At 40.3% G+C, this 15,701-nt stretch overlaps 1 protein-coding gene across 4 annotated transcripts in view; it reads right to left on the bottom strand.

Annotated features, from left to right (window-relative positions):
* Positions 1–1,555: 1,555 nt before the first annotated feature.
* The window catches only part of LOC132824245 (Wilms tumor protein homolog), a 92,909-nt gene continuing 78,763 nt past the window's right edge, over positions 1,556–15,701 (bottom strand). For 2 of the 4 annotated variants that reach the window (XM_060838568.1, XM_060838565.1), the window contains 3 exons: positions 9,091–9,180; positions 7,903–7,995; positions 1,556–1,677 (listed from right to left, as the gene is read on the bottom strand). In XM_060838568.1, the coding sequence (XP_060694551.1) occupies positions 1,556–1,677; positions 7,903–7,995; positions 9,091–9,180 (305 nt within the window). The remainder of the gene's footprint in view (positions 1,678–7,902; positions 7,996–9,090; positions 9,181–15,701) is intronic. The other 2 variants (XM_060838567.1, XM_060838566.1) reach the window with 1 other exon arrangement.

Here is a 15,701-nt window from a genome sequence, read left to right on the forward strand (position 1 = left end):
CATGTGACATAAGCAGACTGCTGCTGAGACCAGGAGGGAGCGGAGACGTATTAACCAGAGCTGGAAGCATTCAGCAGTACAAAGTGGCATTCAGGCAACAACAAGGGACCAAAAATAGGACATTAACCATTAAATAAAACAGCTGCTGGACTTCTATCGTTTTCTCCTTTGTGATCATCTTTAATTAAGAATGCAATGGGGGAGGGGGTATGGTGGGGAGGGAGAATGCTGCTTACATTTTCAGTGTTATCAGAGCACATAAAAGCAAACAAACCAGATCTGTGACGTACCTATTCTTCTGTTTATTCTCTACTTTTAATAACCCTCCTATTTCTGGGCACAGCAATACATTATCAGATATATACATAATAATTTCCAGCTGGTAGCAGTAAATAGATGAACAAAGAAACATTGGGTACAGTACAATCCATTACACTAAAAAGATTTCATCACATATTATACTTGAAGATTGCTGAAAGTCATTAAGTTACTTATTTTCAAGAGGAATGGTTAATGATAGTTGTGGACCAGCCTTCTTCTTTTAACTACGTCTGTTAACATTACAGCTAATCAGCCACATAACCAGCGTGGCCTTTCGATATATTGTGCACAGTTTTTTTAACAGGGTCTTTGAAAAGCATTGCTGGTTAACCTTACCTCTCCTTTAATATAGTCTGATTAAAGTACACTTCAAACGGATAAACAACATCATTATCCCACTTCATTGTTTCTCCGTGAATCTTCTGTAGGGTTCGAAAGACAAGTTAATCTGATAGTTTTAATGCCCACCTGCATGTTTGCCATTTTTATTTTCACTTGTTTCGTGTTACATGGTTATCATACATTTAGATTTCCATTTCTTTAAAAAAAACAAAGAAGATACAGTGGTATTCAATTTCAACAGGTCCCTATTTACAAAATATTTACAAAGGAGTGGTGTATTGCTGTACTGTCATACAACCCAAGAACAGTGATTCAGTGAGCACCACCACTGCCCAATGTGCAGTGCCTTGCTACTGATTTCCACAACAATGGCTACATGCTTTGAATCCACCTCTTCTTTCACACTCAGACCAAGGTTGCCAACTCTCCAAGATTGTCCTGGAGTTTCCAGAAATTTCTGGCTGACCCTGCTGTAAATAGTCCAGGAGTTGAATCATATGGGGTACTACAGACAGTCTATACTTCCCTTCAACACCTCTGTTTCTTTCTGCTGTCTGCTTAAGATACTGTATTCAAGGAGGACGAAAATAAGGAGACTTCATTTGATTGCGGGGGTCAAGTAGAGTTTGAAGGCAGAAGGTGACAAAACCTCTGAGTACATCCAAGCAGAGTTGGCAACCCTCGCTTGAACAATAACTGGGAAGAAGAGGTGCAGTACGACTAAATTGGTGGTGCGTGTATCAGGTAGGCATAGAAATGTGGACATTGATTCTGTCCCGTTAACCTGTGAGTGATTGAACATTTAGAGCAGGGGTGAACAGAAGAAAGTAGACTTCCCCAGCAGTGTGTGTCATCACATTTTCTTGGAGTTTGTTGCAGTCATGTTCACCTTTTAGAGAGTAAGCTGAAGCTTGGTCAGGTTTCTCTGATGCATGTTATGGTGACGAACCAGTTCATCGGACCTGGCAAACTTCTTCTGACAGTTTGGCCACCTACAGCTAAAGGGCTTTTCACCTGTTAAAACAGCAGCCCTAATGAACTTTTATTTTTTTTACATTCAAGGTACCGCCGCTGATATTACTTAAACATGATCTATTAAGGATTAGATCAATTAGAATTTTGATCTACTTTTGAGATCTATATTCTCTTTGAATGTGTTACACAGGACTTTTTGTAGTGGTTTAATTCATGGGAAGCACCCTTGTAGTTTGTTTCTTTGTCAGTATATATGCACATATTACAATAATTAAACCAAATCGCAAAACTATTTTATTACCGAAATTTCATACTTGTATCATTGGTGTCATTATTCATCAACTCTCAAGGAAAGTAAATAAGGCAAGGATCAATGTCATTATGTGTAGGACAAGAATTTAGAGCACGTACATTTTCTTTTGATGCCACTGATATATCACTCTCTTGGAATTAGTGTTTTCAGAAGAGAATACCAATATAGAAAAACAATGAATAAGAAAAATGATCATTCTGTATATCAGGTCTATTTCTACCCTGTCCATTTATAATTCCCTCTTCACAACCCACATCCTACCCTTTTAACCTCCTGAGGGAATCTGAACATGCTAATACAAGCTTTATCAAACAAAAGCCATGTTTTTTAAACATTCCTGCAAATTCTACAAAATGATATTCATCAACTAGATATGACTGCTATTCAGTCTGACCCATTGTTTCCTACGTCCGAAGCCCAGCCCCTTAGATTTTATCTTGTCCCATAGGTAATCTTAGCATCTTGGCTGATACCTAGCTTTTAAATCACAGAATAGTTACAGCACGGAAGGAGAGCCATTCAGTTCACCATTTTTAAACAAGATCTTAAATGGAATTATTTATATAGTGCTACTCCCTGGAATTATCCCTGGGTTTTCTCCAACTCTATTCTCAACCAGACAGTATATAAGATTTTGTTGACAGTGTTAATTAATTTAACCTGATTTTGCTCCATGATTGTGTCAAAGATGGGAAACTATATAAGAAGGATGATTTGCAATGCACCAGCTCTTACCATACAGCCTGAGTAGATTTTATTAAACTGCTAAGGATGTTCCTTCTGATTAGGAAGTCAAAGAAAAGGGAATTCAATGGTTTAAGCACATCACTGGAATAGAGTTTGAAATCTGTTTTTTTGACACAAAATTGTGGGAGTGTGGAATGTTTAGTTCAGGGGGGTGGTTGAAGCAGAAACTTCTGTACTGTTTGATAAAAATACTTGAAGCTGAAAAATATACAAGGCCATGGGCATCAATAAGACCAAGAGAGTTGTTTTGAATTCTAGCAAAGAGCCAACAGAGACATGCTGGATCAAATGGACTCCTTCTATGGTTTTTAGAACTTTATGTTTTGAGACATGTTGCAAAACATTTCCTTGAAACCAGGAACTCCTGGAGTGAGCTGATTCAGGTTCTTAAGATGTTAGAAGGATGTGGTAGGGAACAAATAAAGAAGCTATTCATTCTGGTAAGAGCTAAACCATATGGGAACAAAATCAGAAGGTACTTTTTCACAAAAGCGTTGTGGAAATCTGGAACTCACCTTGAAATAGGTTATGGCTTGTAAGACAAATAGAGCTAATTTGAACTGAGATCAAATTTGTGTTATGTAAGGCATGAAAGATAATGTAGCTAAACTGAAGTTGTGATGCCAATCAGCCAGTAACTAAATGGATTGAATGGCTCAATCCATTTATTAATGCTATTTTGAAGCCATACTATAAATTTGCAGCATATAGCCTCTATTCAATGGAGAACAATGTCTTCTCTTTTCTTTGAATTTTTAATTTTCTGAATTCCCTTTAGTTTGTATCAAAAGCCCAAGTTACACCTACGTATGTCACATTGCTCAGCATTTTAAAGAATCACATCACCCCCTCAATCTGTCTTCGAGGCAAACTAAGTTCATTATTCTGAACTTGTTGTCATAGATCAGAACCCAAGATTCATGAATCATCCTTCCCCTTTCTCTGAACTACGCCAATGCGATTTTTAAAACCAGATGCTGCCAGGATTACGTACCATCATTTCAGTTTCAATTCCTTGACGATCCAACTTAGGCTAATAGAATGTAAATTAAATTCACTGAAATTATATGGTGAGGCCTAGGACAGGGTGCAGAATAAATTTATTGGAATGGTACCAGGGATGAGGGACATTAGTTATGTTGTGTGACTGGAAAATTTGTTTTATTTTTGTCCTCACAGCAGAGAGGTGCAAGGAAAGATCTGACAAAGGGCGAATTTGTGAATGGCTCTGATCAGTAAATAAGCCCAGAGGACAAAGGACCAGAAGCAAGCTATAAACCGACCGACTCCCACAGCTACCTAAACTACACCCCCTCCCACCCCGCCCCCTGTAAAAACGCCATTCCATATTCCCAATTCCTTCGTCTCCACCGCATCTGCTCCCAGGAGGACCAGTTCCAATATCGTACAACCCAGATGGCCTCCTTCTTCAAAGACCGCAATTTCCTCCAGACGTGATCGATGATGCCCTCCACCGCATCTCCTCCACTTCCCGCTCCTCCGCCCTTGAGCCCCGCCCCTCCAATCGTCACCAGGACAGAACCCCACTGGTCCTCACCTACCACTCCACCAACCTCCATATACATTGTATCATCCGTCGTCATTTCCGCCACCTCCAAATGGACCCCACCACCAGGGATATATTTCCCTCCCCTCCTCTATCAGCATTCCGAAAAGACCACTCCCTCTGTGACTCCCTCATCAGGTCCACACACCCCACCAACCTTACCTCCACTCCCGGCACCTTCCCCTGCAACCGCAAGAAATGCAAAACTTGCGCCCACACCTCCCCCCTTACTTCCCTCCAAGACCCCAAAGGATCCTTCCATAACCATCACAAATTCACCTGCACCTCCACACACATCATTTACTGCATCCGCTGCACCCAATGTGGCCTCCTCCATATTGGGGAGACAGGCCGCCTACTTGCGGAACGTTTCAGAGAACACCTCTGGGACACCTGGACCAACCAATCCAAGGCAGAACAAGGGATGAACTCAGATTTCTCCAGTTTCCTCATTTCCCCTCCCCCCACCTTGTCTCAGTCTAATCCCTTGAACTTAGCACCGCCTTCCTAACCTGCAATCTTCTTCCTGACCTCTCAGCCCCCACCCCCTCTCCGGCCTATCACCCTCACCTTGACCTCCTTTCACCTATCGCATTTCCAACACCCCTCCCCCAAGTCCCTCCTCCCTACCTTTTATCTTAGCCTGCTGGATACACTTTCCTCATTCCTGAAGAAGGGCTCATGCCCGAAACGTCGACTCTCCTGCTCCTTGGATGCTGCCTGACCTGCTGCGCTTTCCCAGCAACACATTTTCAACAGAAGCAAGTTATCCTGTTGCATCAACCAATGAGATCAAGTCTGATATAATATTTCTCAACTCCACTTTCCTGCCTTTTCTCAATAATCTTCTATTCCATTACTGATTAAAATCTATCTATCTATAGTACCTCTGTCTTGAATATTCCTAACTACCCAGAGTCTACAGTCCTGTCTGATGAAGACTTCCATATTTCACTACCTAAGTGAAATAGTAACAAGAAAATATTTTCAGGATTTGGGGGGTTGACAATGAAAGGATAAGGACTTAAGGTCAAATGAACTAGAGATGAGATGAGAATGAAAAATTATGCTGAGCGCTGTCTGGAATGCACTGCTTGAAAGGTGGTAGGAGCAGAGTCATTGTTAAGATTCAAAAGGGAACTGGCCAAATACTCAATGGGGAAAATTTGCAGAGCTAAAGGAATAGAGTACGAGGTCGAATTAATTGGTTAGTTCTTTCATTGAGACAAAACAGGTGTAACGGGCAGGGTCTGTTTCCAAACTGTAGGAATCTAATATTTAAAAAGAGCCATCCTCTTTGTTGTACTATCATTTGATTCTATTTAATTGTAGTCAGTCCACAGTGATCCGACGTTCCCTGTCATACTGACCCTCACAAATGACATTTTGGCAGATTCTGAACGCTAGATATCTTATTTTCAATGAATAAGTCTAAGGTACGTGAACATTCTAAGGTACATACATGATCCCTGTAAGCATCACTTTAATGAGGAATTGGGGACGTTGGCATCATGTAACAGCTCTATATAGATTCCAAAGCCTTTCCCTCTGCACCAACATGTTATCTCAACTGTAAGCCAGAAAGAGCACCAACACAACTGTTGTTCAATTTTCAACATCATGGCCTTTGGCCTTTCTGACTGACTCTACCAGGTATGGAATCAAGATTTATTATAGTTAGGATGCATTAGTCTATTTTCTTGCATAATCTCAATACTACATGGTGTTTATAACTAATTTATGGTGTAGACCTTTGAAAGTAAAGAAATTGTGTTGATTATGTGATTGTGTCATTGCCACTATTTTAGTATTCACCCAGTAATCATGTCTTAAAGAGATTGGCACTGCCATTAAAATGTCAGCAACAGAAATTTGGCATTAAAATATTAGGCTTTCGCATAACAACAACCAACAAGACCTTCAACTCAAAAGGAATGTTCATGAATTTTCATTCAGTTATATTTTTGCAGTCAGTTGGGGAAACATTAACTGAATATGTGGATTGAAACCCAACCAAAGAGCATTAGCTGAGATGTCAGTTTTACATCTTGCATATTATTGGCTTCAATGGAGTATAATTGCAATCAATTATTACAGATGCCTCTGTTGGTGGGCCGAGTTATACTGGACACATGCCCTCTCCCAAACCCAAAGACTCTGGTATCTGTATCCATGCATTAAGGCAAATAACCATTTAATTTTGTACATTGGTTGAATTTAAGTCAAGCTGCCCATGAATTACATAACTATTAAAGTCCTGCTATACTTTGATATTAAGTTTTATATATATTAGACAGAAGCTATACAGTTTACATGTGTTCATATGAAAATGCTGTCAACAAAAGGATAAGTGCAATCAAATTAAATTAAATCAAACTAAAAACATTTGTTATTTCACAAATCATTGATGCTGTGAAAGATTGGAGCAAATTTTAACCCTTTGAGGACTATGTTACTTTAACTAAATGATAGCCAAAAGTACAATTTACACAGAAATTTTTGAAATTTTTGAAACAATAATAAAATCATGAAAAATATTTTTTCATTCCTAGGATGAATTCTAATCCCACTTGGGGAAAAGGGTGTCAGGTGGCAGATAAACTAAGCTGGGTCTTAGAATCCAAACAGTTCCAACAAGTTATACTTAGCACTGGAAGGGCACAAGAAAATCAACCCTCCATGATAAACTCGAACATTTAAAATCTAAGTTAGCCGAGTCCACAGTACTTAAAAGCACTGCTGATTTTCAAACCAATTGTGCATTTCCATAAAATCTGTGAAAGTAGTTCTACCCTCAAGGACAGGGGATTCTTTCAACTCAGTTCAGGTAATTCTGTGAAACATTAGCCAAGGGAACATGGCAGAGTGCTTCCACCAAGAGGAAGCTTGCTCACTGTTAACTAATTTGATTCCAGCACAACCTTTTAAATATTTAAAGGCTCCCTAAGCTTTGGATCTTGCCAACCATTTCCAAATTTCTCTGATCTTAGGTAAACAGAGTGCCTCCTTATTGGGCAAATAGAACTTATATATATTTATGAACTGGGTCTGGAGGTGGTGGAATCGTTACATTCTAAACAAGCATAAAAATAACATTTCAGAAAAACTCATCTCGGAGGGTGTGATGGACTGCACTTGAATCCTACTGGTGAAAATTTCACTTGATTTGGTTTCCAAACAAAGCATCAAAGATTATAACAAAATTCTCTTCTGTGTCCACTTTTAGGGTTGGTGGGGTGCAGATTAGGGGTGGGTATTTAAATAAAACAAAAACTGGCATATCTGTCTCTCCCCTTGCTACAAACACACTTCTCTGTTGACCTTTCATGGAGTGGCATTGATGGTGGTCATGGAGAAGTCCGCAGGCCCAACCATCCTGCCCTCCCAGCTCAAGGAGGCTGCGTTTCGGCCAGCAGCTCCTGTGGGGAGAATAAAGGGAATCAATTGGTGATAAAACTCAAAAGACACCTCATTTAAGAATTATCCTCTTCTTTTTAAAAGGTTAAGTATTTAGCTCCAAAAATAACGTTTAGTGCTCAAAGGGTTGACGTATTACGTTAGCAGCGTGAATATTAGCTGTTAAAGTATTAAAATCCGCGGCTAAGAAAGTAAAATGTCAAAAAAAAAGTTTACGCACTTGTTTTACCTGTATGAGTTCGGGTGTGAGTCTTTAAATGGTCAGAGCGGGAGAATTTACGCTGACATGTTTTACACTGGAATGGCTTTACCCCTAAGGAAGGGAACAGAAAGCAATTCTAATCAGCTTGTCCAGCTTAGAAAGCATGCATAAAGACATAGTAAGGACAAAGGTGTTAAAGTGCTCAACAGGCAAGTATAAGTGCTTGTAATATGCTAACCTAAGCATATGCTTTCTTCACCTGGTGCACAGTGATAGGGATGTATCCCGTTTACAAGATGTGCCGCAGAAACTTGTCAAAGCTCCACTGACAGTATCACTCAAACCTGTAATCTTGACCGTCAATAAGAACGAGGGTAACAGATGGTGGGTGCACCACGACCAGCAAGATCAACTCCAAGTGATGCAATAGACTGATATGAAAATATATAACTGTTCTTCATTGTTGCTGGGTCAGAATCCTGGAAATGTCTTACTATAAGCAATTTTAAATACATAGAATGCAGGCAACCAAAAAGGCAGCTTCTCAAAGGAGTTGAGAATGGACAATAACTGCTAGCATTGCCAGTCATGCTTATACCCCATGGACAAATAGATAAATACTGGTCTGTCAGAGAAAAGACAGTCAAATATTCTCACTGTAGTTAGCATTCTGCATGTAATACACGTTGAGATTGACTTCTTCATTCATTACTGGCAAACATTTTTAGCACTGTGTATAGTCTATGCATTAAACCTCAGTGGAAATGACCATGAACAGAAAATAGTGAGACTGTGAAATACATTGTTGCCTGCTATTTTGATTGATGATGTTATCCTCACCTTCAAGAGGGAGTTATATCTATTCCTGACATGTATCAGATGGAAAATGTCCTTTTTATGGATAGCACTTATTCCATGTGATCTCCCAGATTGGCTTCAATACCTGAGAGGGTCAGACCAAGTTTTACAATGTATTTTCTTTTGTTACTTGCTCTTGAGTGCTTTCTCTTGTGTTGTCTCTCCCAGGAGATTACATGGTTGAGGTGGAAATGATGGGCAAGGGGATATCAGAAGAATTTAGCCATTATAATCCAGCAACCATGAAATGTGGGCAGGCCTGATTTACTAGCTGGTCTTTTCTTGCCCATCAACCATGAATGATCATTAATGATCACACAAACTCAGTGAATAAAAAGACATTCTTACCAGTGTGTCTTCTCTGGTGTCGTTTAAGTTGATCTGAACGGGAAAATCGTCGACCGCAGTCCTTGAAATCACACTGATAAGGCTTCTCACCTTATCAGAAATGAAAAAAAAGATTGTATGTCAGATTTGTTACTCAGTTGAAGTAGTGAAAACATCATTTAAAGTGTTTCTTATGGTATCTTAGCTTCTACAGACAATAACAATTTATGTTATAAAGTGCTTTAACATAGAAAAAGGGGCATTAGAAGAAACTTGACACTGCAATGCAGAGACAGCATCAGGGCAAGTGGTCAAAAGTTGATCAAAGAGACAAACTCCAAGCAACGAAGTAAAGGAGAGAGATGTGAGATTTAACATGGGAATTTGGAATTCCAAAGTTTAGTGCCCAGAGCTGAAGGAACAGCCACCATAATTGAGTAGCCAGAGCTGAAGGAATGTTTCTAAAGAGTTGTAGGACAGGTGAAAGTTATGAAGAAAGGGATGGAACATAAAATTGGTATTTGGGAATCAACTCCTCTGTCTTGAAAAGGCCTGGAGCACTGATTATATTAGAACAGAAAATTGGTCAGTTTCTGTAACAAACTATAATAATAGTTTGATTTCTGGGCAGTAAGTTCAAAGTTCATGATCTCTGGGAATAATAACCTTTATTCTCTACCAAAGCTCTTTTCAAACATCTTAGTGCCAGCTGAGCACCAACATCAGATAGTATTAGTGGCTTCGCATACCAGAGAACCACAGAATCATAGAATTGCTAAAGTGCAGAAGGAGGCCATAATGCCTGCACTGATTCTGTTTCTTAGTACCAATCTCCTGTCTTTGACCCACACCCCTGAACACCATTTCTATTCAAATAATCATCCATTGCCCCCTTGAATCCTGCCACCTCCTTACCCTATACATATCACTTTAAATCAATGCCCTCTTATTCTTATTTTTGTTAACAAGCAGAAACTACTTCTTCCTCTATACTCTGTCTAGCCAGCTCATGATTTTGAAAACTTCTACCAAATCTCTCAGTTGCCGTCTCTCCTAAGAGAACAATCCCAACTTCAATCTATCCTCATGACTGAAGTTTCTCATTCCTGGAACCATGGAGATATGCAACTTGAGGATAGAAACATGCATTGAAAGGCATATTCCTTTATCTTAGATATATCTATGTGTTTTGTGACAATTGATGTGTGACAATGATTACTGAAAAGGAATCTGCATTTGAAGTGTATTTACCTCTCAGTCAGGGTTTTGTAGCATTGAGCCTCACTCTAGAGACTTGAGCACCTGATCAAATCTGTCATGTCAATGTAGTACTGAGAGTATGCTCCACTGTTGAAGATGATACATTTCACAAGAAACAATAAATGGAGGGAAGATGTTGTGAAACTTGAAAGGGTTCAGAAAAGATTTACAAGGATGCTGGCAGGGTTGGCAGGTTTGACCTATAGGCGGAGGTTGAATAGGCTGGGGTTATTTTCCCTGGAGCATTGGAGGCTGAGGGGCGACCTTTTTGAAGTTTGTAAAATCATGAGGGGTTTGGATAGGGTGAATCTGTTTCCCAGGGTAGGGGAGTCCAAAACTAGAGGGCACAGGTTTAAGGTGAGAGGGGAAAAATTTAAAAAGGACCAAAGGGGCAACTTTTTCACGCAGAGGATAGTGCGTTTATGGAACAAGCTGCCAGAGGAAGTAGTGGAGGATGGTACAATTATAACACTTACAAGGCATCTGGATTGGTCTGTGAATAGGAAGGTATTAGAAGGATACGGGCCAAATGGGACTAGATTACATCTCTAAGTTTCTATGACTCTCTCTTTGGTGGATGTAAACTATCCCATGGGCAATGTTTTAAGAAGAGTATAGAGGTATGTTCTGGATAATATTTAACTCTTGGCCAATGTGGAAAAAGCAGATATTACAATCATTTATTTAATTGCTCTCAGATGGACCTTGCCATGCAGAAAATAAGCTACCATGTTTACGACATTATGACAAAGACTACACTTCAAAAGTGCATGTTTAGTTGTAATGCAGTTCAAGTCATCCTCTGGTATTTAAAGACTTTCTATAAATGCATTTGTTTTTTAAACAGATTCATGTAGAGAACTTAAAATAGGTCTGGATAACAGATCAGAAACTCCCCATTCAGCCTGATAGCCAATTCCAGCGTTCATATGCCACATGAACCTGTTCCAACCTTACTTTGTCTGATGCTATCAACCTATCCCTTTTTCATTCATGCACCTATGCCACTTCCACTTAAAATCTTCCATGCGATTCAACTCAATTATTCCTTGTGGTGGTCCGTTAGGAGTTAAGAGTTTAGTCAATTGCGAAAATATGCAAAATGGTCACTGCATGTTGAGGTGAATGGGGAAAATAGTTAGTAGAACTGACTACATATGAATTACCTAAGGGTTAGGGGTCATGCAACATTTCAGTGTCGATTCAGCTTAATTGATATCATGTATTCACTGCATCTGCCACTGGCGCTGAAAATGGTCGATTAAACCCTGACCACAGGGATTCCCCCAGGAATTGCAGTTCTTTGCAGGAAATGGTCTCTGGGCAGAGTTAAGTCTTTGACATTTTAAACAATTTTTTGTGGTAATGCACTACCCTAAGAAATGAAATTCTAGTTTAAAAAGCAAACTATTGCTCAAAATGTCTCTGTGCTTAAAGCAGTCTGAATTAATAGGTATCATTAATAGTCCAGTATAAGGCTGCTTTTTAGCAAAACCAAATGTTTTAGATATTAGAATGAAGGCAAAAGAGCATTGGATTGAATTAAATTTTGCAGATAATATATGTTCTTCCTTAAAAGAATTATTTAAGTAGTCATGTTTTAAAACATCTGGCTTGGGCTGTGTCAGATGTTATGCTTGGCTATAGTTAGCTATATCTCAAATCAACCTGACGTCTCTCGCTGCAGTCTTCATCCTCGAACAGCTTTTTCTTCAAGCTTCAGTCTTTTCTGATGAGTTTCTGCAGCAACTAAATGTCAATTGCAGGTCAATTTCATAAAAGCGACATCAGCAAGAGCCGATTTCTGTATCCCCAGGCAGAGTCAGCGGAAAGGCCATTAATACGTGCATTTGGCAATACTTTTAAATTATGTTTTAGTTAAAATAAAATGAACCATGAGATTTTTGTCAGGTGTGGTGTATCAAGGGACAGGAGGCTAATGCAGGGAAGTGGAGTTGTGGTTCAGATTAAGCTATGATCTAAAATAAATGGAGGCTTAGACCTGAGGGGCAGAATGGCCTATCTCTGTTTCTATGTACTAACGTTCCTATTTCTCCATCAGTAGCTTCACATTTACATATATATTGGCACAATGCAACAGCTGTAAGAAAAAAAGGCAGCATTTTAATTTTCATAAATTGTACTTTAGTGTTAGCCTAGTCCCAAATAAGAAACAAGAGTATCCAAATTAGAATACTTTTGAAATTCTGCCTTCATTTCAAACATTTCAATTTATGATAGTTAATCCAAAAATAGAAAATAGGAGCAAACATAGTCATTCAGCCGACTTTGCCACTCAACATTATTGTGCCCGACCCTCTATCTCAATGTCATTCTCCCATTCTCTCCCCATACCCCTTGACATCTTTAACTTCATGAACTTTATTTATTTATTAACTTTTTTCAGTGACTTAGCCTCCACACTGTTGCTGAACAAAGAGACCTTGGAGTTCATAGCTCCTTGACAGTGGAGTAGCCGGAAGATAGGATAGTGAAGGTGGTGTTTGGTATGCTTTCCTTTATTGGTCAGAGTATTAAGTACAGGAGTTGTCATGTTGCTGCTGTACAGGACATTGGTTAGGCCACTGTTGGAATACCGCATGCAATTCTGGTCTCCTTCCTATCGGAAAGATGTTGTGAAACTTGAAAAGGTTCAGAAAAGATTTATAAGGATGTTGCCAGGGTTGGAGGATTTGAGCTACAGGGAGAGGCTGAACAGGCTGGAGCTATTTTTCCTGGAGCATCGGAGGCTGAGGGGTGACCTTATAGAGGTTTACAAAATTATGAGGGGCATGGATAGAGAAAATAGACAAAGTATTTTCCCTGGGGTTGAGGAGTCCAGACCTAGAGGACATAGGGTAAGAGGGGAAAGATATAAAGAGACCTAAGGGGCAACTTTTTCACACAGAAGGTGGTACGTATATGGAATGAGCTGCCAGAGGAAGTGATGGAGGCTGGTACAATTGCAACATTTAAGAGGCATTTGGATGGGTATATGAATAGGAAGAGTTTGGAGGGATATGGGCTGGGTGCTGGCAGGTGAGACTAGATTGGATTGGGATAGCTGGTCAGCATGGACAGGTTGGATCGAAGGTTCTGTTTCCATGCTGTACATCTCTATGACTCTAAATGCCTCCTATCTCAGTCTGACCTGGCCTGCCAAATTTTCTGAGACCGTGACTCCTTGTTCAAGATCCCTAGTCAGGGGAAACATTATCGCCGCATCCAGTCTCTCCAGCCCTGTCAGAACTTGCTATGTTTCATTGAGATCTCCTGTCATTCTTCTTAAACAGTGAATACAGACTCAGTCAACAGCCACATATGACAAACCTACCATCCCAGAGATCAGTGTGGGAGCATTCAGTATACTTCTTGTATGGCAAGTATATATTTTATTAAAAGACCAAAATTGTACACAATACTCCAAGTGTGCTCTCGCCCATAATCTATACATAAATAGCAAAGAACTGCAGATGCTGGAAATCAGATATAAAAACAGAAATTGCTGGGAAAACTCAGCAGGTCTTGCAGCATCTGTGGAGAAAAAGTAGGATTAACATTTTGGGTCCAGTGACCCTTCTTCAGAACTGAGAAACCATTGGATTTGTCCTGCTTTTTGTGTACAGAACATACCTGGGCAATTTTCCACATTGTCAGTAAAATGACAGTGGTGTACAAATACTAGAAGAGCTTGGCTAGGGGAACAGCAAGTTCTGGAGAACAAGTCTTCATTACTATTACTCGGATGTTGTCAGAGCCCATAGCCTTTGCAGTCTCCAGTGTCTCCAACCGTTTCTTGATATCACATGAAGTGAATTGAATTTGCTGAAGACCGGCCTTATAATGCTGGGGACCACTGGAGAAGGCCAAGATGAACCATCCACATAGCACTGCTGCAAATACTTATCTTTTGCAGTGATGTATTGGATTCTTCCATCATTGAGTAAAAGGATATTTGTGGAGCCTTCTCCTCTTGTGAGCTGTTTAATTGTCCACCACCATTCAAGACTGAATGTGGCAGGATTTCAGAACTTAGATCAAAGCCATCGGTTGTGAGATCGCTTAGCTCTGTCGGTCACTTGCTGCTTATGTAGTTTGGCATGGAAATGCAGTCCTGTTTTGTAGCTTCACCAGGTTGACACCTTATTTTTAGGTGTGCCTGGTGATGCTTCTAACACGCCTTCCTACACTCTCCATTGAACCTGGGTTGATCTGGTTGAGTGGGGAATATGCCAGGCAGATGTGTTACAGTACAATTCTGCTACGGTTGATGGCACACAGCATCTTATGGATGCCCACTCTTGAGTTTCTATATCTGTTCCATTTAGCACTGCGATTGTGCCACACAATACAATGGAGAGTATTCTGAAAGTGAAGGCAGGACTTCATCTCCACAAGGACTATGAGGTGGTCACTCTTACTGATACTGTCATGGACAGATGTATCTGCTACAGACCGAATCTGGCAGCTATGTTCTTTAGGACATCACCAGTTTGATCAGTACGGTTGATGGCACACAGCATCTTATGGATGCCCACTCCTGAGTTTCTATATCTGTTCCATTTAGCACTGCGATTGTGCCACACAATACAATGGAGAGTATTCTGAAAGTGAAGGCAGGACTTCATCTCCACAAGGACTATGAGGTGGTCACTCTTACTGATACTGTCATGGACAGATGTATCTGCAGCTGGCAGATTGGTAAGGATGAGGTTGAAAATGTCTTTCCCTCTTGTTGGCTTCCTCACCAGCTGCTACAGACCCAATCTGGCAGCTATGTTTTTTAGGACATCACCAGTTTGATCAGTAGAACTGCTGCTGAAACTTTCTTGGTGGTGGACATTGAAATCTCCCACTCAGAATACATATTGCGCCCTTGCCAACCCCTGTGCTTCCTCAACATGGAGGAGTACCGATTCATCACTGAGGGAGGATAATACGTGGAAGCCAGCAGGAGGTTTCCTTCTTCATGTTTAACCTGAAGCCATGAGACTTCATGGGGTCCAGAGTCAATGTTGAGGACTCCTAGGCAACTCCCTCCCGCCCAAGTGTATACCACTGTGCTGCTATCTCTGCTGGGTCTGTCCTGCTAGTGGGACAGGACATATCCAAAGACAGTGATGGTGGTGTTAGGGATATTGTCTGTAAGGTATGATTCCATAAATATGACTATGTCAGACCATTACTTGACTAGTCTGTGAGACAACTGTCCCAGTTTTGGCACTTGTCTCCAGATGTTAGTCAGGAGGACTTGGTGGGTCAACAGGATTGTTCTTGCCATTGTGTTTTCTGATGTCTTGGTTGATGCCAGGTAGTCCTTCCATTTTGATTTCATTGTTGAGACTTTATAGAGATTGATACAACTAAATGGC

This window comes from Hemiscyllium ocellatum, chromosome 18, assembly GCF_020745735.1.
Source record: "Hemiscyllium ocellatum isolate sHemOce1 chromosome 18, sHemOce1.pat.X.cur, whole genome shotgun sequence".
In the NCBI taxonomy this organism is placed as follows: Eukaryota; Metazoa; Chordata; class Chondrichthyes; order Orectolobiformes; family Hemiscylliidae; genus Hemiscyllium; species Hemiscyllium ocellatum.